Below are 26,122 nucleotides of genomic sequence, written 5' to 3' on the forward strand. Positions count from 1 at the left end.
CCAAGGAGAAGGAGACTCCTTCCAAGCAGAAGGAGACTAAGGATGACTGCATCGCAAAGCGCAACCTCCTCGGCCTTGACTTGTCGGCCTGCAACGACGCCGATGTCGATGGCTCGGTTGGTCAATCTGAATCTAAGGGAGAAGCTTCTCCCAAGGAGCCATCTGCGCCTAAGGCTGCAACGGACGAGAAGGAGACCGAGGATGACTGCATGACAAAGCGCGCCCTTGGCCTTGACTTATCGGCCTGCAACAACGACGATGTCGATGGCTCGCTTGGTCAATCCAAGGACAAAGCTACTTCCAAGGGACCATCCGCGCTGAAGGATCTCATGGACGAATTTGACCCCCAAGAGCCTCAGGGCCCTAACACAATCGACCCCACGCGCATCATTGACACCGACAAAATCACCGACGTCACAAAGGTTTTGAACAAGCCAGTCGACCTCTTGCCAATCGGGGATGCCGCCAGCGGCAGCAATGACAAGGAAGTCACTGATTCTAGCCTTGAGCTTCCCGTTGGTAAAAACCTCAAGCAACTACTTCCCAGCGGCAAGGAGTCCGATGCCACGGACCCCGAATCTGACCCCTTGACCGCCGTCACCAGCGCTGCTCAGCAGTTGCAGAAGTCCGGCATCATTCCCAGACGCCACGCCCGCGAGATCCGCCCTACGCTCAACGCTGCTGGCAACACAAAGTCGGCTCTCGCTACTGGAAAGGGGTCGCTTGCACAGCGCGAAGCTCTCCAACTTTTGGGAGAAGGTGAAGATTCGAAATTGGCGAGCTTCCTCGATGACTCGGGTATCGCGCCTCTCCGTATCAACGGTAATGTCGACAATGCTGTCCAGGGCTCTGCTTCTGCTTCAAGCGTTCCTGTCAGGCGTGAGATTGATGTCAGCCGCTTGTTGGGCGACTTCAATGCTGAGGCTGACGGCCAACTGACAACATCCACGTCCGCGGCCATGGGCATGGACAAGGATGCCGAGGATGCCGAAATGGTCAAGCGTCAGCCCGAACTCGCGGCACTCATGGACCTCTTGGGACCTCTCGCCGGCGGGCCTCTCACCGGCCCTTCGCCTGCCAAAGCAGGTGCCCCGGCTAAGCGCGAGGCTCAGCACGACCTCCTAGCACTAATGAAGCTCTTGGGACCTGTCACCGGCGCTCCGCCTGCCAAATCATGTGGCACAGCAGCTAAGCGTGAGGCTGAGCTCTCCCTCGACGCAGTCACTGGCATTCTGAAACCTCTCACCGGTGGCAAAGAGGCAGGCGCAGCAGGTGCTCCAGCTAAGCGCGAGGCCGAGCTCTCCCTTGATGCAGTCACTGGCATTTTGAAACCTCTCACCGGTGGCAAAGAGGCGGGCGCAGCAGGTGCTCCAGCTAAGCGTCAACTCGGCCTTGATGCCGTTACTGGTATGCTGGCCCCCGTCACCGGAGCTGCAGCCCCAGGTGCTCCAGTCAAGCGCGACGTAAGTCTGGCCAACCTTGTCAAGCTTCCAACTTCTAACACGCATTCACAGTCGCCGTACTCTGAGCACTCTGTGCCAGCAAAAGRGGAGCCTTACGGCAAGTACTCCGAGGAGAAGGTGGAGAATGATTACTCTTCAGTCCACGAGTCTGCCAACATCTACACCGGCTCCGAGGAGAAGGAGCAGTTCGACCCAATCGCTCCTCAGAACCCTCAGTACCACGGCTCTTCGGACATTGTCGAGAAGACGCAACCCTTTGACTACGTCGAGAGCATCGAACCTGTTTACTGATCTTGCTATGGTCGAGTGGTTGCACCAGCTTGTTGGCACTGCTGGCGGTGTTTTGGGAGTTTGAGGGTTCCGTCTCTGCTTTTGACCAACGATTTTACTTTTACTTTGAGATTCGAGCATGCGAAAAGATTCACCTTTTAAATTTAATGGTCTGCGTTTGGGCACGCAGCCAGGCTTTCATTTGGACGATGGGCACGGGCATTGGCATGACGGCTACAGGAACATTAATGTTTTGATCTGTAGCTAGCGAATAATGAGACCTTTTACAAGTCATTTTTGTGCCTTTTGCATGACTGCGACGAAAATCGATCCTGATCCTGTTGGATGTCTTCACATGCATGCATCCTTCACCTGCTTCAACTGCATCATCATTTATGCACTTTTTGGACCGTGCGAGATTTCCCCTAGCAATCCTACCCGCACATTCACCTCCGCTTTTCTTGTGTGACGTTACATCAACCAAACCTATCCCGGAACGGAGATTGATCATGCACCTTCAGGACGAGGATCTGCCATTGGCATTTAGCCTGGGTTGCGGTGTGGAGTGATGTAGGATGGTCTTAGCTCCCGCATGCGGGGTGACATGGCCCAGGAACGCCGACATTACAACGATGCCCGTGGACTAAATAAGAGTCAAGTACAAGAGAAAAGCTTACCCGAGCCTCTCTTATGCTTCATCTTTCTTGACTTGGACTTGGAGGCAGATTCCCAGATTGGCCATGTCATTACGTCCAAGTGCTGTGCTTGGCGGCTTCATGCTGCTTCAAGCAGTCACAGCCGCCGACATATTGTCTCTGGTGGATCCTCTTATTGGGACGACTAACGGCGGACATGTCTTTGCGGGAGCTACGCTTCCTTTTGGCATGGCGAAAGCCGTGGCGGATGTCAATGTAGAGAATCAAGGTATGTTGCATATGGGTGATGATCTTCAGGTTGCTGATCGACATGTAAAGGTGGATTTTCTACTGGGGATGTCACAGGCAACATCACAGGCTTTTCACATATGCATGACAGTGGAACTGGGGGCGTGAGTCTGCATTTCTATGAAGCTGAACTCGTAGAGGCTGACGAGAGCATACAATCAATATAGTCCCCTTCACTCGGCAACTTTCCCATCTTCCCTCAATCAGGCTGCCCTGACGACGATGTAAACAACTGCGTATTCCCTATAGATCTACGATCTGTCCCACGAATCAACGGAACAGCAGAGGCACACCCTGGCTACTTTTCCATTGAAATTGAGACAAAGATCCGGACTGAAATGACAGTAACGAATCACACAGCCCTCTACCGATTCACATTCCCATCGCAGCCCGCAGAAAAGAATGCCACGCTCAGTCCGCTCATCCTAGCTGATCTGATTGATCTTCCCCAATCCAGAATCAACGGATCGATCTCTGTGGATGGCGAGACAGGTCGAATCTCCGGTAGCGGAGTCTTCAGCCCTTCATTTGGCATTGGCAACTATGCCACCCACTTCTGCGCCGACTTCTCCGGTGCCAAAATTCGCGATACGGGCGTCTTCATGAACAACCGACCAGGAACAGAGCCCAAGAATCTCACCGTTGTACAAGACGGCATCAACAACTCCCCAGACCTTCTTCCAGCTGGAGCCTGGACGAGGTTCCACGCTCCTGAGAATAACAGCCAGATTCTCGCAAGAGTTGGTGTCAGTTTCATCAGTGTCGCTCAAGCATGTCACAACGCCGAGACGGAAATTCCTGATTTTGATTTTGAAGGCGTTTATGCTGCTGCACAGCAAGCATGGACTGATACGCTCGGTGTGTTTGAAGTCAAGCCGGGAGGTGTTAATGAGAGCTTACAGAAAGTTTTTTGGTCGGGGTTGTATCGCGCGAGCATTTCGCCCCAGGACTATACGAATGAGAACCCACTTTGGAATAGCACCGAGCCATACTACGACAGTTTTTACTGTATATGGGACAGTTTCAGGAAAGTTTTTAGGGACTAGGTCTCGCATCTAATAATTAACTTGCTAACCCATTATGCAACAGGTCAATTCATACGCTGATCACCATTATGGACCCCTTCTCGCAGATCCAAATGGTACGGAGTCTGCTTGAGATCTACCGACAGGAAGGCTGGCTGCCAGATTGTCGGATGAGCTTGTGCAAGGGCTTCACCCAAGGCGGCAGCAATGCGGATGTTGTACTTGCTGAGAGTTATCTCAAGCTTGGAAAAATGGCCGCTGATCTGGGAGTGGATTGGGAGACTGCTTACGAGGCTGTGGTCAAAGATGCTGAGGAGGAGCCATCAAACTGGTCTGTTGAGGGACGTGGTGGTTTGCTGAGCTGGAAAACACTCAACTACATTCCCACCGATGATTTCGATCCTTATGGAGTAGGACCATTTACCAGGAGTATCAGCCGGACCGTCGAGTATGCTTATGACGACTACTGTATCGCGGAGATGGCTCGTGGTATGAACAAAATGGATGACTACGAGAAGTACATTGGAACATCTGAGTACTGGAAGAACATGTGGAAAGCAGACCAGAACTCTTCGATCAATGGTACCGATACTGGCTTCACTGGATTCCTGATGCCGAGATACCTCAACGGCACCTTTGGCTTCCAGGATCCAATCTTCTGTTCTCTCATCATGAACTTCACTTCTTGCTACCTCAATCCCGATGGACATGAGACGTATGAAGGAAGTTCCTGGATGTATTCCTTCTTTGTACCTCACGACATGAACAGCCTGATCGGAACAATGGGTGGGCCATCAACATTTGTGAGCCGTCTCGACTACCTACATGAATTCCCGGGATTGCTATATATCGGTGACGAGCAGGCATTCCTACCCGTCTTCCAATACCACTACGCCGGCCGACCCGCCAAATCCGCCGAGAGAGCCCACTTCTACATCCCATCGCAATTCAACGACACCATCAACGGCATCCCAGGGAATGACGACAGCGGAGCAATGGGTTCCTTCGTTGCATTAACTATGATGGGCGCCTTTCCCAACCCAGGACAAGACGTATACTTCATCACGCCTCCCTTCTTCGAGGAAGTCAGTGTAACGAACAAACTTACCGGCAAGAAAGCCACGATTCGAAACGTCAACTTTGATCCTGAATATCAGAACATTTACATTCAGAGCGCTACACTGGATGGAGAGGCGTATACCAAAAACTACTTCACGCATAGCTTCTTCATGGACGGAGGCGTCTTGGAGCTTACTTTGGGTAGGAATGAGAGTTCGTGGGGGACGAGGATGGAGGATTTGCCTCCTAGTGTTTCTACTGGGGATCATGTTCCTAGTTATCATATGTAGTAGATGTGGAAGATGAGAGGGATGGTTCGTCTCCTTGCCTGAGCCTAGTTGTGGCCGGGTATCGAATCAATTATGGACATCATCAATACATAACGCAGTGCATCACGATTCTCGTCCAACGCCATCAGGATTTCCCCTTGCTTTCCTGGACGCTCTCGTCAAGGCGATATTTGCTGAGATGGAGAAGCACAGAAGCATCGACGAGGCTACGATGAACATGATCTGGACAGAAGCATTGACGAGACAACGACGGCACGATTAAGAAGTCTTCATTCGACAAGACATTCATCCCTCCATATTTAGCTCTCCGTAAGGCTACTACTCCTTTTTGTGCTTCTAGCCACCTGTTCGCAAGCATTGTTGTCGTTTCACGACAAGGAGAGGCGGCAATCTTCARTTCCACTGGCCCTTGGAGCCATCTAACATACCTGAGCGTTTGCGCAGCACTACACGCAACGATAAAATGCTACTATTGTGACCTATTTCTCACATCCCACCGTGAATGAAAGAGCAATATAGGCAGCACCATGTTCTTTCCGCGCCGCTCTTCCTCACTCCTTAACACCACCACTCCTCACACATCATCACTCCTCACACATCATTACTCCTCACACATCATCATCACTCCTCACACATCATCATGGTCCACTCCACCAATCTGATTGCCCCAACCACAGCCGCCACAGCGGCGCCAAACGCACCCAGCTTCGGCTACCTCGTCACGCTAGCTCGCCGCCGCGCTCGCGTATGTGTTCCTCTCTGTGTTCGCTGATTACCACTGCTGACGTTTGCTAGCAAGACCTTCGCGCCGTTGAAAAGGAACAGCGAAAGGCCATGCAGGCCAACGACAAGGTGAATTCTCTTCACCTCTAACTGCTTCTAGGCCAAAGCCATCGGCTCAGCCAGAGCCAGGCGTTGCGCTGCGCTGCCCGGGCCCTCCGCCGCGCCAACGCCGCGGTGGTCAACGCGAAAGCAGTGATTGTGAATCTTTCTTGGGCGTCGAGCAAGATCTTCGCCATTCAAGATGGCCCCCGCGCCATGAACACCGTGGAGGAAGCGCATGGTGTGGTGGAGGGTGGAAGAGCTCTTCACTGTTGAAAGAGGTGGTAGTGGACWGCAGTACAGTTACTGGCGTGTCTGCCGACCWGGCCTAGAACGTCGTATGCTGAAGAAATACGTTGCATATGAATCCTTCTGTGCACCCGCATGACCCGCAGCACGGCCWTTGCGTCGTCTCCAATTTGAAACCGCAACGCCGGCGTAATGTTTTCTGCCTACACGACAGTGGCTCAACGCTACACTACACGCAACAACAGACTGGTCAACAGAGCGGTTACATGCGCGGCTAAGGTGGCTTGAGGGGATCATTCGACGCAAGTACGATGGAGATTCAGGGGTCGCGTTGGTCATTCGTTGGCGAGCTGTTGGTGGTAGATAGCCGGTCACCACGCGGCAAAGCATCCCAGATCCAGATCCATCGCTCATATCCAGCTCATGCCTTCATATTGCCTCCAGAATGTCTCCATTATCGAATGTCTCCTCAGGCAAGCAAAAGAAAAAGGGGGCCCTCAGACAAAARGTCAAGTAAAGCTATTGTGATTTTGTGTGTCCATCTATAATAAACTATGCAAGTTTGCACATAGCCCTACTCCGCTGTCTCATCCAACAAGGCGCGATTAGCGCACGTGCTCACTGCGTGGACCGTTGGTCTCGGTCGAGACCCCCGCACCCCTCGCCTTCTTGACCTCCTTCGTGCCGTTGATCTTGCGCGCGTCCAACTCCACGTCCCTCCATGCTGGATCGTCGTTGACGATTGGGTTGGCCGTGCCGTGGGGAAGGGCGAATCTATTTGATCTTTAGTTCTCAAATCACCGATATATATATATAGGTGGTGCATGCTGGCTCACTCGATGCCGGGTTGGTAGGGCAGCTCCTTGACGACCACTTCTGGGTGTGCTGCCAAGACACGGGCCTTCATGGCCTGCTGAACTCCGAGCACACAGCTGAGACATCCGATAGAAAGATGCTGATCTATCGAATGTCAGCGCAGATACAAGCATGGCTGTATGCTGTACTCACGATGAATAATACGTCGCGCCATTCTTCTCCTTGCCTCTTTTGTGCCATTGTGGTTGATGTCGAGGGTTTGTATATGTTGGAGTTGGATCGGTCTATAAGAAAAACTTTAGCTGCCTCCTAACTCGCGAACCCTGCAGCCCCTTTTAGAGTCTGGGGGATGTTTGCTACGTATAACAAACACACCATTATCGAAGGTGTGAGAAGAGTCCACAGCCAACACTCCCCCCTGACTGAATCACATCTTCAATCTACTTCCCCTCGATCGGTTTCAGGGGAATCTCCCTACCTACACTGCTAAGAATCAGTGACACAGGGAGCTGCCGACAGCTACCAGCCTTGAGTGTGTATTGATGTGATCTAGTGCGAACGAAATGATATACCTGCTTTGGATCAACCCAAACACCGATGTTGTCGGCCGTCGCAAATTTTGGGAATGGTGGTGACGGCTCAGCAATGCCATGGTGTCTTCGCTCGCATATGGCCATATGTGCCGTGACGAGGGGCTGGACGCTTACTGAGGATTTGAAGATGGGGAAGATGAGCCAGCAGAAGGTGCATTGTGGATGGGGGATTTTCTTGCCCCCTTTGTCTTTATGCAGCTGACCAGCATTCGTGCACCCGAGGTAGCCAGTGCAGCGTCGAACATGCTCCTTGCCACCAGTGGACCTCCTCTCACCAGTGTTGATATGAGGGAGGCCCATGATGGCAGCCTTGGCTGCTTGTCCCTCTGGGTCGTGAGGGTAGATTTCCTCGGCGAAGATTGTCTCTCTCATGTAATTGTCGCATGAGATCTTGCCAGTGTCGACATGTCTCCGTAGAGCATCCTCGTTCTTGAAACCCTTCGAGCATGTGGTGCAGAAGTAGAACAGCTGCTCCTCGATAGGGAGAGGTGTGTCTTCATGTGTGTGTGCGAAGCGTGCAGAGAGATCGGACACTCAGACCACATGTCTCGCATGTATGAGGACGCTCGTTTGCGTGCTCCCAAAGATAGTGATCGTTGAGGTCGACTTTTGTCTGGAATCCCCTACCCAAAGACCAGTGAAACTGAAGGTTGCCGCCCTACCTGCTGTAATCGAAGACTTTTGTCCTCTCTATCAGAGCCTAAGAAGACAATATTTGACAAAAACTTAGCTCTCCGTAACGTCGCTTGCTTTCGTAGTTGTACCTCCCTGTCCACGAGCGTGGTCGTTGCTTGACTGAAAGGAGAGCTGGTAAGCCTGAAATTTTCCCAGCCCTCGGCCGCATGCCTCACAGATGTGACTTCTGTACTTCTTGACATGTGTAACATACGGTGTCAATTGCTCAATGCTCCACTTCTCATCTGTACATCTTGGGCAGGCGAGGGTCGCTGCATCGTCTTGATGCTCGACGAGGAGGTGATTGGTGTGTAGTCTTTGACGGTGATGTCTAAATTGCAGTGTCGACACTCGACGGAATGTGCTGCAAGAGTTCGAGTTTGGATTGGTTGGTTGACTGGCAACGCGTGGTTTGTCGCCTCGAACTGCGTTGGTGGCTTACCCCCAGAGCTGTCGATATGAGAAGTCATCAACAAGACCAGCGCCCTGAAATGCTCTCTCGGCTGATTGATTAGCAACTCTAGTACTGGCAAGGGTTCTAGCAGGCCTAGAATCGTCGAGCATGCAGAGAGCGAGGCCTTAGGATGTTGCTAGCTTGACTGAGGATGTCTTGCCCCCGATGAATAATCCTCATATCGACAGCTCTGGGCTTACCCTGGTTCCGTACCTTGATCATGGCCATTGATGAGAAGCTCTTCTGTGTCGACTGCATGCAATTTGTTTCGAGGATAGCGAGGGTCTCGATGAGCTCAGTGGAAACCAGCTTCGTCGTCTACGTCTGTCGTGGCGAGCTTGTATGCTTCTGGGACTGTCTTTCCATTCCTTGCACAAGCTGTAGAAATGTTTATGGGATTCTGCTGTCGTATTGACGATGTTAAAGATATGGTATGCAAGACTAGATAGTTGTGTCAGTCAAAGTGAAGAGAAAAGACAGGCGATCACATACCGCCAGCCGCATCTCCCGCTACACCCGATGTACAAAGTACTATATTGAATATTCGAGAACATTCACTTGGAAGGACTCACTCACTTGGTACGTAATAAGGAACCTTCTACCTACTGAGCTAGTGAATGTATATATAGGGGTTGCCATTCACTCGTCAGATAGGTAAGCAAGTAGGTGAATGAAACCTCTTAGTGAATATTCTCGAATCTTCAACATATCTGGCTTTCCGTTAGAACATGGCGGGTTCTACACTACCTGTCTCGTATGGTCTACCGCCCTCTATCTCATGCCGATATTGACGACTGATCAAGAAATCTCCTCAGTCATTACCCTGGAGTCTAGCACTCCTTCATCTCCTCCACTTTGAGACGGCCAGCACTAACCACAGCAGCATAGCGGTACAATGGTCGAGCAGGGAGCGTTTTCTCATCCAGACTGTAGGACATACAAAGAATCGGACGTAGAACCTACCTTGAACTCCTCAGAAATGCCAGTACGCTGAGCTCTGACACGTTCGCGACACTCAAAGCGCATTAGGACACAACACTCAAAATTTTGCAATGGCATACATACTCTCTAGCTCAGCAGGTACTCTTGTCGCGACAAGTTCAGCGATGATATCTACGAGTTTGACGGCCTTATTTAGCGTGTGCAACCTGAAAATCAATAATAAGGGTATTCCACATCAACCTCTCCCCCTGGGAAAAAAGTGACCAACTCAGCATCTCCAGAATGCTCTTCTTCAACTACAGAGAAAGCCTTATTATGGTCGGTCATGACAAAACGATCAAAAATGCCAAATTCGGCCCCACACGGCCAAAATTGATTTCCTTTCGTATAACGACCACACCACAACATCGGCAAAGCCAGCGAAAAAAAATGATGTTGAACAGAATGGGATTCGAACCCATGCCCTTTCGGACCAGCGAATTAACATGTCCATCAATGGAAGAACCATCAATAATGCAACACCTTAAGCTGGCGCCTTAGACCGCTCGGCCATCTGTCCTATTGGATCGCCATGAATTGCTTCATGTCGATGGAGCATGAAAATTGGACACTGCCTAAGAGTGACAATGCAGTGTGTGCCGAAGAAATGGCCGAGGGTAGTAGCTCTTGACGCTATCTCAACTGGTAAAATCGAAACTCGGTCCGAAGCTAGCTTCTGTTGTGCCAAGACAAGATTTTCTTCCGACAAGATTCGCATTACAAATCGGAGAGCGTTTAGTGTAGACCTCTCTGAACAGTGTAGAGCCATACGAGAAACAAATGGGTTCAAGCTTTCGACGATGTGGACGAACGAGACAACGTGCAGAAAGCAGCATAAATGGTAAAGAGACCTACCTTCCCTACCGGTGCAAAAGGCAGAACCTTTGAACTTTGAGCTGCGGGGTTCTAGCACACAGCTAGTGTGATTCGTCTTAGGGTCAGGGTTGGGGTAGTGGACATGCTGTCGATGCCGACCTTCTCCTTGTACTTGCTGCGTTTTGCGTTCGCTATAAGCAAGGCACAATCCTTCTTGCGATGGAATGGGATGCAATTTTCACAGTGCGATACATGACAACGGAATATCGTTGACTATGATGTTTTGGAAGAGTTCGCGACAAGACGCCTACTTCAAACTGAGAACTGGCAAAGCGGCGTCTGAGGCAAACTCGATAGAATTGTAGTCTACACATTAAGCAGCACAAAGAGATGTGAGTCCAGCTCTGTATGAGCTAACACCAGCACCTGACGCGACTTTTGACCGGAAAAAGTGATCCTGTAAGTACATCGGCGGCGCTCTTGATTGAGATTGGCTTGTTTCTTCCCACAGCCACAGCCACAGCAAGCAGCACGCGAGCAGTGTTACACCTAGCTCCTTCTCCGCCTGGCTTTGTTAGTGTTCGTCGGCTGACTTCACCGAAGTACTGTCTGTACTCGACGAACGTTGAGTTACGGGTAGTGGACGATTGGAAGCTCCAGCTCATGCCACCGGCATGACGAACGAAGGAAGGCGCAGCACCAACACGCGACATCCACGCTGGAACTGGCCTCTAACGGGACCATTGCCAGCCCATTCATTCGTCGGTACAGCATGCACGAGACACCCGGGACGTGGTGTGGCATGTGACCCGCATGATGCATTTATTTACACTGCCTCCACCCGAAATCTTCGACTCTCGAAGCTTCATCCTTCGCTTCGAGGGGGCCAGAATTACCGTACCGTCTGCGCCTCATCAGATCTGCTGATCAGAAGGGTGACGACACTATACAAGTATCGACGACAAAGCACGTAATTAGCAACAAAGTAGAAAGAAAGAAAGAAAGAAAGAAAGAAAGAAGAAGTAGCCTTCCAGCCAAGCACAACACCACCACCACGTCAGCTCCAAGCTTCAGTCTCCAGCCAAGGCCAAAACTGCCTATACCACAAAACCCCATAACCTCGCCGACATCATACAACAGCAACCATGCCAATAGAACCCAAATCCTCCCGCCCAATCCCACCAGGCATGGCAAACAACACACACTGGAACACCTCCCCCTTCGCCTTCCCCCCAAACACCAACGTCCTCGACTCGCACGCCATGCCCTCAGAAGCAGCCGCACGAGCACGTCTAGCAGGCAACGCATACATTGATGCATCCAAGAATCGCGATCGCGAGGAACCCTATCAAATTATCGGTCCGGCTCCCACGAGCAAGTCCGGACAGATCTTTCCACTGCAGTCTTGGGTTGATAAACTCACGGGGAAGAATTCTAAGAAGGATGAGGCTGCTGAAGGGCAGGTTCTTGATGGGCAGAGTGTAAGTGGCGAGAGTGTGGTGAAGGAAAGTAAGGGGAAATCTGATGAGGGTGGTGGACGATGATTGTCATGCATGCACTGTGTTATGTATTAATGATATTCATGATTGATTTCGACATCCCCGTCCGGAACTTTGGCTCGCTATTCGCATCGTCTTTTACATGTGATAGCTAGGAAAATGATCGCCCGGTCGATACACTAGCATATAGGATGCGGATTGTTTTCTGGAAAGGATGCACGGTTTGTCAAGGAGTTCGCTGCTCTCTATCAACTCTCCAAGAGCATCATCACTTACTTTGCATCGAATAGACATACATACTTTCATCAGAAAATATTGACATTCGGGCCAGAAATGAAAACCTTTTCCTTCCCTTCCCCCATTTTATAGCGACTCGTGTTATTGCTTATTCCCGATTAGAGAAAGGAGTCTTACTATACCGCTCTATAACTTGCCACTACTCGAATGACCTAACAGCAAGCCGGGTAGCAGAGTGTCTAGCCGTGTTCCGGAGATAATACCACTGGATTGCCCCAAGTCTCATTCCAGAGATGTCACAACAAACAACCAATTCGGCCGCGGTAGTGCAGTCAGTCTGTCAATACATTAGCTACGTTATAGACACAGCGTTACCTCGCCGCCTCAAGCCCATGCACTCTCCATCCCACTCCCCAAACCCATATGAATCTCAACACCCATTTCCCAATGCAATTTCCAAAGCCCTCATTTCAAGAGAGACAGGCAAGATCTATGACAACGCCGCTCCAATGTAGTGTGTCCGTTCCGTCATCACGCTCAAAAAAATGCACAATCAGACTTTTTCCCCTCCCAAATCATACCGGCCCGCTCAAAAGTTGCTGGCAGTATTCACGCCACCGTTCGGGTTGTGGTAGCGTTCTGCACCCGTTCCTTCTTCCTCCTTGGGCGCCGTGTCCACCGGCGTGCTTCCCACCCAGCTGTTATGGGCGTCTTGCTGACGCTTCTTCTTGCCGTAGAAGCGCCATGCGAGTAATGCAATGACACCAATCAGAATGGCTCCACCTACTCCACCAACAACTCCACCGATGATGCTCTTGCTTGAAGAGGAAAGACCGCCGCTTCCGCCGCTGTTGTTTTGAAGTGAAGGAGTGATTGTGGAGGTTGCAACTCCCGTGGCCTCGGACTGTACTGTTTGGGAGGTGATGACAGAGCTTGCAACGGAGCCATCCGCGGCGGTGGAGAAGGATGTGAAGGTGGATTGGACGGTGGATGAACGAAACAAGGTGGACCTGACCACCGTCGCTGATTTGAGGGTGGAGCGGTTGATCGTCTCGGATCCCACCACCACGACAGCCGACGATGTATCTGACGAGGTAGCGCTGGTTACTCGGGATCTCGAAGTCACGGTGGATCCTGCACTATTGGTGGTGGTGATTTCCACACTCGTGGCTGTTGCGGAGGTGGATGTTCGCTCGGATGTCGACGCTTCGGAGGTGGGAGTGGTCACCTCATCGGAGGTTGTAGGGGTGGGGTCGGCGGAGGATGTCGGTGTCGTCGGCGCCGCTGTCGTCGACTCCTGCTCAGAGGATGCTGTGGGCGTGGTGGTGGGGGGATCTGCGGACGTGGCGGACATTGTGGTGGATGATTCTTCGCTGGCGGTCGGTGCTTCGCTGGTTGAAGAGGTCACTCCTGTGCCCACCACCTGTCGTTTGGGGATGATGCCTGCGGGAATGGAGTCGGCGCCGATTTGCGAGAAGCCAAAGAAGAAGGAAAACATGAGGACGGGATGCTTCGAGTGCTGCGGAAACATGTGTAATTTCTGCCGCGAGGCCTAATTGGGCCGCCTGAGTCGTGCTAAACAGACGACGACCGTTGGAGAGGAAAGGTTGTCGGCAGTTCTTCTTTAAAAGCCCCGGGGATGCTCCAATGCCGTTGGCTAAAGGGGAAGATTAAGATGCAGCAGCGAAACGGGATACCAAAGGAAAGAAATGTCAACGAGTGTAAGTAAGCTGGTGTAGTTCTAGAAAGCAGGTGAGAATTGTGGGCGATTCCGTGGTACTCACGGCTTGCGTGGCCCAGGCCAGTACGAGAAACTCGACCAGGATCATGATCAAGCGCGAGCCTATTTTGGGCTCTCCCCTACATGTGCCCTAGCTCTCTCGGGATCTTCTCGCGACCGTTGGGCTTGTGCATGTGAAGGAAGTCGGGGGAAAGAATGGGGCATGCTGACATTTACCTGATATCACATCGATGTTGAGTAGCTTCGCTGTGTATATCAAGTTTGACAGTGATTTTAGTTGTTGGTTTGTCAACATGACCCTTCAACAAACGGCCCAGCAGGCAAACTTGAAAGACACATCGAAACATGGGCTGAAGCCACTAGCCAGCACCGTTCACGCCGCGTGCAACGGCCCGTCACGGTAAGGAGGAGTGGCTTGCGCCCTCCGAACCGGCCACGGCACTTGATGACGTTCCGCGTGGAGTCGACGTCGTCAATGAAGTAGGGCACATCATCAATAATGTGAAGTCAGGGTGGAGAGTCACAGGCAGATCAGCATGWGCTCTCTCTGTCAGGCATAAACAGTCAACTAGCTCATGTGGATGCATCGCGATTATACGTACCATGGCTTGGAAATCTGACCGTTCAGGGACCATAACCACAAAACACAGTTCCTGGATTGCCATGTGTGCACCAAGTACCAAGATGACAGGACAGGAACACATACTCTGTAAGAAGCTGTAGTTACCTCGGACGAGAGAGATCAATGTACAGCAATAATAATATTGGTGAAACAAGCAACAAGTCATTGAGCTGCAAGCATTCCAATTCGGCTGAAGATTGTTTCACTGAGCATCACAACAACACAACACGACACAAGTTACACAACACTCAACAGACTGCTTGCAGTTTATCGTCACATTCAGATAGAAAGGGTTCCTGGAATCAGCCTTTCTATTCAACACACTTTACATACATGAACAGGCCCGAGTCGGGATCACTTCTCCAGTACCGTAGGACCAATCGTTTGACAAGCAAGTCGCCACGTTCAAGCGTTTGCAGGCGAGTCTTTGCCCAAGGTGGGGTTACCTGTGCCCTTGGAAACGGTCTTGATGTCGGAGTTGAGGACCTCGTCAGGTTTGTCTGGAGGGTATGCCGTTAGCCACATGTCATTCCACGCGGTACTTCATCAATCTTACCATGGCGAGCATAAAGGCCAAACTCCTCATCGGTGTATTGACCAACGCGACCGTTCTCAACATCCTCGCGGCTTAGACTCAACTTGTGCTTTGGCAATCCCATAGAAGCGAGGAAGCTAACAGAGTCCTTCCACTCAGCAGCCTTCCGCGTCTTGCTCCAGTTCAACTCCTCGGCCATCAAATCGATGACTCGAGGGARTGCCTCAAGTGCGGCTTGAGCGTTGAGGAATGCCAGTCTCGTACGGCGAGCAATGACATCCACAGCACTCTGCGCGTACTCATGGCGCACGGCGTAGCGAACCTCACCATCCACATAGGGGTACAACTCTGAAATACGCTCACCACGCACCGGGAAACGGGCATTGGTGGGTGCACACAGCGCTGCGACAGTCCAGGCGCGGTCACCATACGACTCAGTAAGATGTTTGGCGACCTCGGTTTCGATGCCGTAGTGCTGGATCAGGTTGATGAAGAGGGTCTTGGAGAATCCGTGGGCTCCGATCAGACGGACCGCGTGAGTTTGGCAGCTTCCATCAAGAGTGGTGTTGTCTTGGAAACCTTCAACACCACTGACGAGAGGTCGGTTGGGGTGTGGGCTGGCCTTCAATCCGAATTCCTTGAGCGACTCGTCAACAGCTTCCTCGGCCATCTGGCGGTAGGTGGTCCATTTGCCGCCGGAGATGGTGAGTAGGCCAGAGTCGGAAGTGGTGAGGAGATGGTTGCGGACGAGACCTTCAGATTTGGCTTGCTTGGGGTCACGAACAAGAGGACGAATACCAGACCAAGCTGCGAGGACATCACCGCGACGAACATTAATCTCAGGCTGGAGGTAGTTCTGAACCTCTTTCAAGATCCATTCAATCTCCTCTTCCTGTGCGATCGGGTTCTGTGCAATGTCACAAGGAGCATCCGTGGTTCCGGCGATGGTGTTTCCCTGCCATGGAAGGAAGAAGATGACACGACCATCTGAAGTCTTCGGATCGATCAATCCCATGTTCGAAGGTGAGAAGTAGCCGGGAAGGATGACATGGACTCCAGAGCTTGGAGCTACAATCTCGGCCACCTCCTGATCGTCCATCTTGCGGATGGAGTCAGTGAATGGTCCAGTGGCGTTGATTACTCCCTTTGCCTTGATCGTGAACTCCTCGACMTTGGAGCCGTCTCTTTCCGGAATCATGTCCTTGACCCGAGCTCCGCAGAGACGGCCATTGGCATCCTTTTCGAGCGAGGTGACTTCCATGTGGTTGACCAGAGTTGCGCCATAGAGAGCAGCAGTCATTGCGAGTGAGACATTCATGCGAGAGTCGTTGTGAGCGCCATCGTAGTATACCAGCGCGCCAACAAGGTTGTCCCTCTTCAGCATGGGGAATGCATCCAAAGCCTTGCTTCTAGTCAAGAAGTAGGAAGTTTCGATACCCTCAGAGCCAGCCAGGAAGTCATAAGCCTTGGTTCCCGCCCAAAAGTAGGGCGCTTGCCACCACTTGTTGACGGGAATCATAATGGGAAGCCATTGGGAGAGATGTGGGGCCGTGTCGAGAAAGTATTTGCGTTCACGCAAAGCTTCCTTGACGAGGTTGTATTGGTTGATGTCCAGTTCCCAGACGGCCTTTTCGAGATAGCGCACACCTCCATGTACGAGCTTCGTGCTCTTGCTGCTGGTGCCCGCCGCGAAATCGTCCCTCTCGACCAGAGCAACCTTGAGTCCTCGGGATGCTGCATCGAGCGCGATTCCTGTGCCGGTGGCGCCGCCACCAATGATCAAAAGATCATATTCAGCGCTGCGATCCTCCTTCGCCTCGCCACCGAGAGCTCCAGCGATCTTGTCTTTTGCCTGCTGGAAAGCAGCTCCTGCACTAGCTTTCAGATCCGCAATCTGCTCTTCTCTCGTCTTGATGTGAGGGAAATGCGGCGGAGTGAAGGTGTTTCCTTGTCCGTATGTAGGAGGAGGCGCAACGGAAACATCCAATCCCTATGTTGTGCAAGTCAGCGCGGTCYCCCGAGAATACATGAAATGCTCTAGTTTTCCTACCGGAATGGATCGCGGCCGATACACATAGTAAAGGCCGGCTGCCGTCACACCACCCGCCGCTCCTGCATAGCCCAGCACGCGGAGTACCCGCGATGAGCGTCTCGCTGCCATTGACGGTTGATGTTGAAGGGAAGGCGGGAAAGAACGATCCACGAAGCGGAGGTCTCCAAGCTCCGTMAATCACATGCTGCAATAGCGCGTCATAGTCCCCAGTATAACTCGGTCTTTCAACGGAGTTTTTCCTTTTGTGTGGAGCGACCTACCCGACATGCATCGGACGTGGTCTCCTTTCGACCTCGACAGTTCTACATTATTCACTTCGCACCTTCTGAAAACATCGGAGGGAAGAGCGACCATTCCGTTCGTCTTGGCGCGTCGTGTTTGATGGTGCCGGACCCGAAGGAAGCACAAAGGTGGGCGGGGACACAGCTTGACAGTTGCTTATTATTCTGTCTCTCTGACGACTTCCCCACGGCTTGACGGAGAAGTCGATGCCGCCTCCGCGGAGCGAGGTGCTTTGCACGGTACAGAACACAACGGAGTAGAGACTACAGCTCAATACGCGAGTCAGTGCTGCACGTGCATAGCTTCCTCAAAGGTACATTCTGGAACTCGCATTCTTGCCAATACGAACACATCCTTGGCAAACAAATCTTTCGGAATCCACTCAATGCCTGGAATGTCACAGAGTCGAAAAAGGCGGGAGCTGCTTCTTGACTGGAATGACAGTACCTTATGCTTCACTTGCAGATGTGGGATGAGGTTGAGTGTTGAAATGTTTATCGTAAATATCCTGTGGATCAAAATGTATGGTTCATGAATGTATTAACATTAGAAAATTTGAACAACACCTTCACGATGATGATGATGCTCTCGTTCCGTCTTCATTCCCTCCAAGCCTCGAATCTAGTAGTTGGGAGCGCTAGGGAATTGTCCACGGACGGCGCCAGGAACAGCCTTGCTGGAGTGGATGTCGGCGTTGTACGCAGATGGGTTTGCCTCGAGCATGGCAATGGTGAAACCGACACCAGTGTCCTGGTTGATTCCGTTGGGGTTGAGTGGGTTGGTGGCATTGGCAATCACGCCGGTGAGGAAAGGTCCACGAAGGCATCCGACGGAGACGCGCTCATTGGTGCCCTCAACTGGGATTGGGTTGGGGAAAGCGACCCGTGGGGGTCCAGATTTACCAGCAGCAGACTGGTGAATGTGAGTGGCGGTGGAAGCTGGGGATTGGTAGTCGCCCTCAAAGCCAACAATCTTGATGTTGTAGCAGATCAAGTCGAGATCGGAGTTCAGGCCAAAGTCGTAGTATCCAATCGCGCCGGGGAGACCGCCGGTGAAGGCATTGGTCAGAGAGGCGTTGTTCTGGACGACCTGGTCTGGGGTGGCGATGATGCTGAACTTGGAGGTGAATGGGRTGGGGAAGTCGGCCTTCTCGTACGGCTTAGGGCAGTCTTTGGGTTCCTGTTGATTGTTAGAATCGTGAATCACGTGGATGATGTGTTCACATACCTCCGGAGCAGGGTRGTAAGGCGCTGGCTTGTACTCCTCAGCAGGCTTCTTTGGTGTCTCGTACTTTGGTGGCTCGGGAGCCTTGGTTGGGTAGGTGGCCGGGGCCTCCTCGCAGTCGGTGGTCGCAGCTGGCGCTGCAATGGCAACCGCCGAGATGAGGGAAAGAGCAGCGATGGAGAACTTCATTATGAATTATTGTATGGATGTTCTAGGTGGTGAATGTTCAACGATAGTGGGTTGATGTGATTGATGCTGATGACAAGGAACACGATGAGCAAGGGACGACGCAGTACTTATGTATCCTTCTTCCAAGGGGTGTAGATTCGTCGCCGACAGACTGGCCCCCCAGCATGGCATAATGCTGGGCGAGTCGTCCTTGGCGGGTGCTATGACGATCACCCATGGTCTCATTTCCATTAAGCTGACTCGAAGCTAAGCCCGAGAGCCAAGACTGGAAACGCAGGCATTGCAGCCGGCAAGGAGTTGACCCGACGTCGTGTGTTTGGCATGCTGGGCGCAGCATCCTTGCGACATCGAAATAAGGGCTTCCGGTTGAGGATTACCGGCTCTTTGCACAGAAACGCTGGGCAAAGAGCCGCCAATGTCGAAGGTGGAGTCAGCATGCAGGTAAGGCGGACCAGAACCACAGCTCCGCTACTTCCAAGAACATGTCTTGTCAAAGTTCAGTAGCTTGTGTCGAAATTTGGTTTAGAGTCATTCGAATAGGGATACCAAGATCCTAAGAGGGAACGCTACTTTGCTGTTATGCGCCAAGTAGGTGTTGTACTTGGCGGGTGTCGTTAGAGTTTAAAGCCAGAGTCTAGGCTTAGTCCACGATCTGGGCACGTCACCGTTTATGCCAAGGGCATGTTCGCGGTTCTGACGACAGTGAACGGCGCCACGTTGCGTGCTGAAATGCGAAATTGGTCAGCTAGAGCCTGTAGTCTTGGGCTAAGGTGCGATACTGCGTTGTGTCTCGTTATGGAACTCCAAGTGAATACGAACGGCGCTCTTGGCTCGCATCAACCCCGCGGCAGTAGTTTGACACATTTTGAGATATTGGAATGTAGCCAAGTGGGAGCCCAAGGAATCAATGGCGCTTGAGACATGTCCAAGGACTAAGAGCTACCCCGTGCGCACGATCATCAGCCTCATTGACGCCATTACAGTGGAATATGAAGTCGGGGGCGTCGTGAAGGCCCCGGAATAGTCCGATGAAGAATGCCGTCAACGAGGACTGAAGTGCCTGCGCAGGAAAGCAGATGATCTGTTTTTGAAGCTCTCAGAGCACCTTGTAAAGCCAAAAGGAGATCTTCTGGATCGTACCCGATACAGCCTGTGACAGGCACGTGTTGCGAAGTGGAGCTGTTGATCCTTCCACCATYCTTGCGAAGCATGACCATGACCAAGCTCTCCCACTGGAATGCTGAAGCGACGGGCACGATCCGGTGGAGTGTCTTCAACGGCATTGAGGGCCCCGGATCAAATCCGCGCGTCCTGAACCGTGTCACACTTTCAAATCGCTCTGCATCGACGGAATCGACAACTGGGGGCAGTATAAGCTACATGCCTGCCAAACACTTCGGGCGTTCTCCAGAACAGGACAAACGTATACCATAACTCCAGGTCAGGACAGGTGACAGAGAGGCGACGTCCAAAAGACCCCTGCAGGTTACCAGGGTGAAGCTGGAGAACCGAAGATCCTCCACCTCGGATTCTCACTCTTCCGTCCGCCCAGCACCAAAAGCAGCGAAAAGCGGACAGGCGAGCTATGAGCAAATCTTGGACGACGAGGGTCAACAGCCACGATGGGATAAGCTACTCCGGCTCTTCACGGAAGTGAAGATCGGGCAGGAATCAGTCCAGGACTTCAGGCGAATGTCTTAGTCAAGAACTGTCAACACTTTTGTAGTATCCACACACGTATCGTTCAAGACGAGTTTGAGTCCAGCGGCTGCCTCCGGTTGAGTTCCTGCAGAACGGCGAACAGATAGCTGTATATCGCCGTACCAGACGGGGGTCGAGGATTGGGGTTTCCTTTCCGGAGCAAGCATGAAACTTGAGCTGATGGCAATTCGGGGACGTAGACTTGACGGGCAAGATGCGAAACACTCATTTCCACGAGGCGGCGGATATCTTCGATGGTGGCTTTTGTCAAAACGGATGGCACATGAGCCTGCCGTTGGAAATTTGAGCGGTCAGTAAGAGCGACGAACAAGAGCAGGAAGTATCAAGGACCCATACCAGACAGACAGGCAAATGTGTCTCACCTGTCATCTCCCGCGTTGACTAAAGCCCATTTCCAGCTTCACTGCAGAATACCACAACGTCTCCTTTCCGCCTCCCATCGTCATGCCACTGCGTATTGAAGAAGCGCCTGCATTCGGTGTATCCTCTACTATCACTTGCCATGATCGCTTTCATGGAATCTTCGAGCTGTTCGAAAAAAACCAGATACTCTGGCCACGGCCTTTTCTTCTCTCCCATGTTTCCTTTCAACCACTTCGCCGGATCTTCGTAGAAGATGTCTGCTTCGTCAAGATAAGTCTCCCGCTCCTCCATCGAAAGTCCAAGGGGCGGCTCGCATGTCAACGCCCAGGCTTCGATCTCTGGGTACACGAGGTGGCTTCTCCAAGGTGTACTATGGCAGGGCATGAGGAAACCTACGCTCAAGGATCGTGTCGCTGCTCCCGAATCATTCATCCGTGATTCTTGGACGTTTCGTAGATAGTGCATGACGTCTATGACTCCGCGTTGGTGAACTGCAGTGGTATAGTATGCGATGTAARCATTGACCGCCAGTCCAACGAGTAATAGTAATTGTTTGTTACGGGATGAACAAAATGCAGCAAGCGGTCGGGCGGCTAAGATGTGGAGGATTGGAAGTAGAGGATAGATGAATCGCATCTCTTTGTGAGCGATTGTGGAGAGGGATAGAACGGTGATCAATGTTGCTGCTGCTAGGATCCATTGAGTTTGCTTTCTCCAGTCACCTCCGTCGGAACGGACAGCATCCCATAGGCCGATCGCGGCGAATGGGAGGGCGGTCGTAAGTAAGAGGGGGAGGCCTTCGGTGAAGTAGTAGTCCACGCGGTTCCGGCCGTAGAATACGGCCAGAGACTGAAAGAGATTGATGTACAGAAACTTGAGGGGCGGAAAAGCCCATTCAGCGTAGTACACTCTGTCGATGCTGGCGAAGAGTGCGATGACACAGGTGCCCACCATGGCTGCAGACTGTAGAAGGGTGAGAGCTCTAGACAAGCTCCGACTACACCAAACCAAGCCCACGCTGATTGTGATCCAAATTATGATGTTCGTGGGTCGGAAATAGAATGCAGCAGCAGCCGCAATCAGGGCGGACCAAAGACCCTCTGGAGTGGTCTTCTCGTTCTGCTTCTCAAGAAAGAACCTCCACGGGAACAACACCAAGGCTCCCGCCGTGAGCGTTGCTTCGAGTGAGTTGGAGAAGGTCCTTGTGGAACAGAACCACTGCCAAGGACTCCACACGGTCAAGGCCAGCGCTGCTCCCCTAACTTCCGGTCCGGGATAGAGTTTCGCAGCAAGCTTCCAAGTGCAGAAATCCATCCAAGCAGCCCAGAAAGCTTGCAGGATTCTCGGAGCTGCGAGGAGGGCCGCGGCGCGAGAATGTGGCGTCAGTGAGAGGAAATTGCTGAGCTTGTCTGCGACTGTATAGATTGAGGCGAAGAAATAGGGGTGGACTGAGGTCCGCAAATGCGATTGCCATTCCTATGAGGTGCGGACGATTAGTTTTTTGGTGTTCATATTCTTTTTACTTTCAAGGCGTATCATTGGGAGTTGGTGTTGCGTACATACCCACGTCAGCCAGGCGCCGCTCTCTGGGCCGAAAGCAATGTCCCATGCTGGCTCAAGCGATTGGAAGTATTCATCTGGCTGGAAGGAGGTCTGAACAAAGTAGCTGTTGACGAGACGAAAAGTGAAGAGGGCCAGGAAGATGGACAGTCGATGCCTGGAAATGGGTGTTTCTGTTTGATTCCGTTTTTGGGCAGGGGCTTTGCCGCGTCTGGAGGAGGAGGCCATGTTGGATCCGGGCTTGAATGTTCAGTCCTMGCGGATTTGGATGACATGGAGCTCAAGTCATGACATTGCTGCGTCTCTCATGTCGTCGTGTCGGTGTTGCTGCATTCACTTTCAACTCGACAAATGTGGAGGTCGATCCATTAGACGTGTGGACCTGACGCATTCCTGCACGTCAAAGGGCTCTGCCTTACCGCCGGGATCATGTCGGCAGTCGGGCGATCCATCGATTTTCTGCCCGCCCGCCAACTTACCTTAACTCCGCGCGATCAACAATCCGTCTCGACATCACACCCCGGAAACATTCAAAACATCGCGACAGTACACAGCACAACAGCATAACAGCACACACGAACCACAGCAGATACGAGCCACAGCAAGCACGAACTACACCATCACCCGCGACCATGTTCTCCCGCCTGCGCTGCCACTTTTGTGGCGCAAAGGCTCCCCACCGCAAGACGGTCACCGAGTTCCAATGCGCAACATGTGAGGCCGTCAACTTCCTCGACGGCAAGGGAAACATCATCGACACACCCGCCAACGTCGCAGCACCCCCGTCGCACTCACACAACGGTCTCAACCCCAAACCCTTCCTTTCCTTCACGCGCCCCGCGCCGGAAGCCCTCGAACATCAAAAGACCACCGCCTTCTGTCGCACGTGCCAGCAGAACCAGCTTCTCTACAACGAAACACTGGCCAACTACCTGCCCGATGAGAGCCACCCCAAATACGCCGAGTTTGAACGCACCATCCCCAAATACAAGAAGGAGTTGGAGGAGCGGTACCCGCTGATCTGCGTCAACTGCGCGCCAGAAGCGCAGAGCAAGATCAACCGCGCCGACTATTACGGAATGACACAGAACGTGAGCAAGCTGTGCGCGAAAACAACAGCCCTTGCCGGCCGCTCGCCGATTGGTCAGCGCGACGATGGCGGGAAGAAGATGATGCGACTCATCCTCAACACCATCGGCCTGGTGCTGTACGTCGGCCTGCTCATTCAAATGACATTTCACGCATACGGCATCGTCACCGCCCTATTCGCTACAACTGCCCCCGAAACCGAATTTGACATCACCTCATACATGAAACCGTCCATCCAGGAATGCAGTCAGCAGGCCAGATCTCTCCGCTTCACCACCCGGTGCTTCCACCTCTTCAGTGACTACGTCCCTTATACTCTGGCCCTCGCAATCTGCGGACTGTTTTACAATCCAGGACTGCAGCAATGGTATCACCATACACTCCGTATCGAAGCCGTCAATGGCCAGTGGAACTACTTCTACATCCAATCTGCCATTGTATTCGTCAGATGTCTGGCCTGGTGGAATCTGTCCGATCCACAGACCCTTTCTTCCCTCGATATGCAGCAGATCATCGCCATGCACGCTTTCACCATCTTCTTCGCGCTCCTCACCCACTCCGTCGCCAAGCGAAGCATCGTGCCCGTCAAATGGACGATGCGCGGCAAGATGATGCCAAAACCATCGGATAAAGTGGTCCTCGGTCTTGATGCTGCCCCAGCTGGCATAAATCACACCCCAAAGGCCAACCAAAAGGACCCATATCGCTACCTTCGCAAGCCTACGCAGGCTCCATTCGATATCAACAGTCTCGCCCCGAAAACGACGACTTCAGAGCTCCGTTCCCGCCACACAAAATCTTTCCTGCCTACGCAGCAGCTTACCCCAGAATACTCCGACGGATACGAAGATGATGATCCCATGGAGCTCGACGACGCAGCTTACGTCGAGTCCCGCTTCCAGAACCCTCGTCCAATTCTGCAACCATCGCACACCTATTACAACCATACCAACACTCCATCCATGGGTGTGAATAACATGCGCGACGCTATGGGGAGTGTCAGCCGTGATATGGACTCCCAGGCACAGCGTCTCAAAGACGACAACGCCTCAAAATTTGCCTACAGTCCCGGTCCCTCGCCATTTTACGGCAAATTGCCGCAGGCACCAATGAGTCTCGAGCGGAGATTGCGTAATCCGCCTCAGGGGACGCTCCAACGGGCCAAAGCAGAGCCATTGTTGAGTGAGAGGAAAGACTTCATGCAGTTGATGAGAAACAAGGTAACGCCGGTGGAGTTCTCACGGCCAACGGAGAGTTTTGAGCTGAAGAAGAGCGATTGGGTCTTACCCGGCGATGTAAAGGAGACGGGACTAGAGGAGCGGTTTGAAAGCGTCTTCAGCTTGAGTGAGGTCTCGGAAGAGGAGGCCAAGAAAGATGGAGGTTTTTGGAGCCTTTTCGGCTTGTAATGATGCACTTTGGAGTGTTTTGGAGCGTTTTGGAGCGGTTTGGAGCGTTTTTGGAGCATTTTGAAAGCGTTTTAGCGTAAACGACGACAATGAGTGAATGAATGACGAGGAATGTTTCGCACAGTCTCGCTCTCTACAATTCGTGATGGAGTCTGATGTGTCCGAAGCGGTAGTTGGAGGGTCGAAATGATGCGGATTGAAGAGGAGTGATAGAATGGAGACATCAGCTGCTCATCTCGTGTGAACAATTCTCGGGTGGTACACCTCACCTCACCTGCAATTGAATGGGAGATGAGGTCAAAGTCGCATTGCCAGAGGGACGTCGGGATCGATGAAACCTGGAAAGTCCAACTCACCGCAGTCCAGACCCTTCCATCCCCCCACTCTCGCTTAATGAGGGGTCGGTTAGTGTTACAGCTCGAGCTCCCTGTGCTCTCCAGGGCTGTACACAACACAGCCCTGTGTCGATTGGTGAGATTTTTCGGGTTTATCGTCATGCGTACCATCGGACTAGAAGGATTAATATAAAGTAGCGTAAGGTAGCCTCTTCTTGTCGTACCTATCTTCGGCCCTTCTAAACAAATCAAACATCCACCTCTTCAATCACAACCCTTCCAGATCCTACCACAACCACCAACAATAAATATGGATTTCCTCAAGAAAGCAGCAGCCAGCGCCGGCGGAAGCGGTAACAACAACGACAACCAGCAGCAACAACAACAGGGCCAGCAGCAGGGTCAAGKTCAACAGGAGAACAAGCCCGATTACCTCGACAAGGGTGCGTTGTAACTCCTCCGCTTTCTTCCCACTACCACACATGCATGCATGGAGTCGCTGACGTCGAGGTAGCATTCGACACCATCACCAAGAAGTCTGGCCATGACCTCGCACCTGGCACCGACGAGAAGATCACCGATGGCTTGCGTGGTGCTTATGAGAAGTACTCGGGCAAGAAGGTCGACCCGAAATACTCCAACTAGACGATGAGATGTGGTCACGGCCTCGGATTGGATAAACCTGAATGGGAAACGGAATGAAACCATAACATCGCCCCATCTCTCTGCATTGTTGTAGACCATCTTTCCGTGAAAATGTCAAGTACTGTGCTTCCTAAGATGGTGTGAGGCTTCTTGTTGCGAAGTA

General features: G+C 52.2%; 11 protein-coding genes and 1 non-coding gene; 6 read left to right on the forward strand and 6 right to left on the reverse strand.

Annotated features, from left to right (window-relative positions):
• The window catches only part of RCC_06475 (uncharacterized protein), a gene marked incomplete at both ends in the record, with an annotated part of 2,632 nt that extends 878 nt beyond the window's left edge, over positions 1 to 1,754 (forward strand). The window contains 2 exons of the mRNA XM_023771738.1: positions 1 to 1,463; positions 1,515 to 1,754. The exon at positions 1 to 1,463 is cut by the window's left edge and continues 742 nt beyond it. Of these exons, the coding sequence (XP_023627506.1) occupies positions 1 to 1,463; positions 1,515 to 1,754 (1,703 nt within the window).
• A 719-nt stretch (positions 1,755 to 2,473) lies between these two features.
• On the forward strand, positions 2,474 to 3,723 carry RCC_06476 (related to alpha-1,2-mannosidase subfamily; the record flags this gene model as incomplete). XM_023771739.1 has 3 exons in its annotated part: positions 2,474 to 2,657; positions 2,708 to 2,781; positions 2,845 to 3,723. The coding sequence occupies 3 exons, from the start codon at positions 2,474 to 2,476 to the stop codon at positions 3,721 to 3,723; spliced, it is 1,137 nt and encodes a 378-aa protein (XP_023627507.1).
• Positions 3,724 to 3,791: 68 nt separating this feature from the next.
• Positions 3,792 to 5,051, forward strand: RCC_06477 (related to alpha-1,2-mannosidase subfamily; the record flags this gene model as incomplete). Its single annotated transcript, XM_023771740.1, has 1 exon — positions 3,792 to 5,051. One exon carries the CDS (start codon positions 3,792 to 3,794, stop codon positions 5,049 to 5,051), a length of 1,260 nt encoding a protein of 419 aa, XP_023627508.1.
• Positions 5,052 to 6,727: 1,676 nt separating this feature from the next.
• Positions 6,728 to 7,152, reverse strand: RCC_06478 (uncharacterized protein; the record flags this gene model as incomplete). XM_023771741.1 has 3 exons in its annotated part: positions 6,728 to 6,896; positions 6,959 to 7,082; positions 7,131 to 7,152. The coding sequence occupies 3 exons, from the start codon at positions 7,150 to 7,152 to the stop codon at positions 6,728 to 6,730; spliced, it is 315 nt and encodes a 104-aa protein (XP_023627509.1).
• Positions 7,153 to 10,038: 2,886 nt separating this feature from the next.
• tRNA lies at positions 10,039 to 10,161 on the reverse strand. One transcript has 2 exons: positions 10,124 to 10,161; positions 10,039 to 10,080 (listed from the first exon to the last, which is right to left on the reverse strand). It is a non-coding gene; the product is annotated as a tRNA-Leu (tRNA).
• A 1,441-nt stretch (positions 10,162 to 11,602) lies between these two features.
• RCC_06479 (uncharacterized protein) lies at positions 11,603 to 12,001 on the forward strand (the record flags this gene model as incomplete). Its single annotated transcript, XM_023771742.1, has 1 exon — positions 11,603 to 12,001. One exon carries the CDS (start codon positions 11,603 to 11,605, stop codon positions 11,999 to 12,001), a length of 399 nt encoding a protein of 132 aa, XP_023627510.1.
• A 781-nt stretch (positions 12,002 to 12,782) lies between these two features.
• On the reverse strand, positions 12,783 to 13,691 carry RCC_06480 (uncharacterized protein; the record flags this gene model as incomplete). The annotated part of the gene is made up of 1 exon (XM_023771743.1): positions 12,783 to 13,691. The coding sequence occupies one exon, from the start codon at positions 13,689 to 13,691 to the stop codon at positions 12,783 to 12,785; it is 909 nt and encodes a 302-aa protein (XP_023627511.1).
• A 1,270-nt stretch (positions 13,692 to 14,961) lies between these two features.
• Positions 14,962 to 17,252, reverse strand: RCC_06481 (probable glycerol-3-phosphate dehydrogenase, mitochondrial; the record flags this gene model as incomplete). XM_023771744.1 has 3 exons in its annotated part: positions 14,962 to 15,056; positions 15,113 to 17,081; positions 17,142 to 17,252. 3 exons carry the CDS (start codon positions 17,250 to 17,252, stop codon positions 14,962 to 14,964), a joined length of 2,175 nt encoding a protein of 724 aa, XP_023627512.1.
• Positions 17,253 to 18,047: 795 nt separating this feature from the next.
• Positions 18,048 to 18,839, reverse strand: RCC_06482 (uncharacterized protein; the record flags this gene model as incomplete). XM_023771745.1 has 2 exons in its annotated part: positions 18,048 to 18,605; positions 18,654 to 18,839. The coding sequence occupies 2 exons, from the start codon at positions 18,837 to 18,839 to the stop codon at positions 18,048 to 18,050; spliced, it is 744 nt and encodes a 247-aa protein (XP_023627513.1).
• Positions 18,840 to 20,942: 2,103 nt separating this feature from the next.
• On the reverse strand, positions 20,943 to 22,712 carry RCC_06483 (related to dolichyl-phosphate-mannose-glycolipid alpha-mannosyltransferase; the record flags this gene model as incomplete). XM_023771746.1 has 2 exons in its annotated part: positions 20,943 to 22,400; positions 22,488 to 22,712. The coding sequence occupies 2 exons, from the start codon at positions 22,710 to 22,712 to the stop codon at positions 20,943 to 20,945; spliced, it is 1,683 nt and encodes a 560-aa protein (XP_023627514.1).
• Positions 22,713 to 23,116: 404 nt separating this feature from the next.
• RCC_06484 (uncharacterized protein) lies at positions 23,117 to 24,979 on the forward strand (the record flags this gene model as incomplete). Its single annotated transcript, XM_023771747.1, has 1 exon — positions 23,117 to 24,979. One exon carries the CDS (start codon positions 23,117 to 23,119, stop codon positions 24,977 to 24,979), a length of 1,863 nt encoding a protein of 620 aa, XP_023627515.1.
• Positions 24,980 to 25,624: 645 nt separating this feature from the next.
• RCC_06485 (uncharacterized protein) lies at positions 25,625 to 25,959 on the forward strand (the record flags this gene model as incomplete). XM_023771748.1 has 2 exons in its annotated part: positions 25,625 to 25,757; positions 25,829 to 25,959. The coding sequence occupies 2 exons, from the start codon at positions 25,625 to 25,627 to the stop codon at positions 25,957 to 25,959; spliced, it is 264 nt and encodes an 87-aa protein (XP_023627516.1).
• Between the last annotated feature and the right edge of the window lie 163 nt (positions 25,960 to 26,122).

Source organism: Ramularia collo-cygni (assembly GCF_900074925.1).
Source record: "Ramularia collo-cygni strain URUG2 genome assembly, contig: RCC_scaffold09, whole genome shotgun sequence".
NCBI classification, from domain to species: domain Eukaryota; kingdom Fungi; phylum Ascomycota; class Dothideomycetes; order Mycosphaerellales; family Mycosphaerellaceae; genus Ramularia; species Ramularia collo-cygni.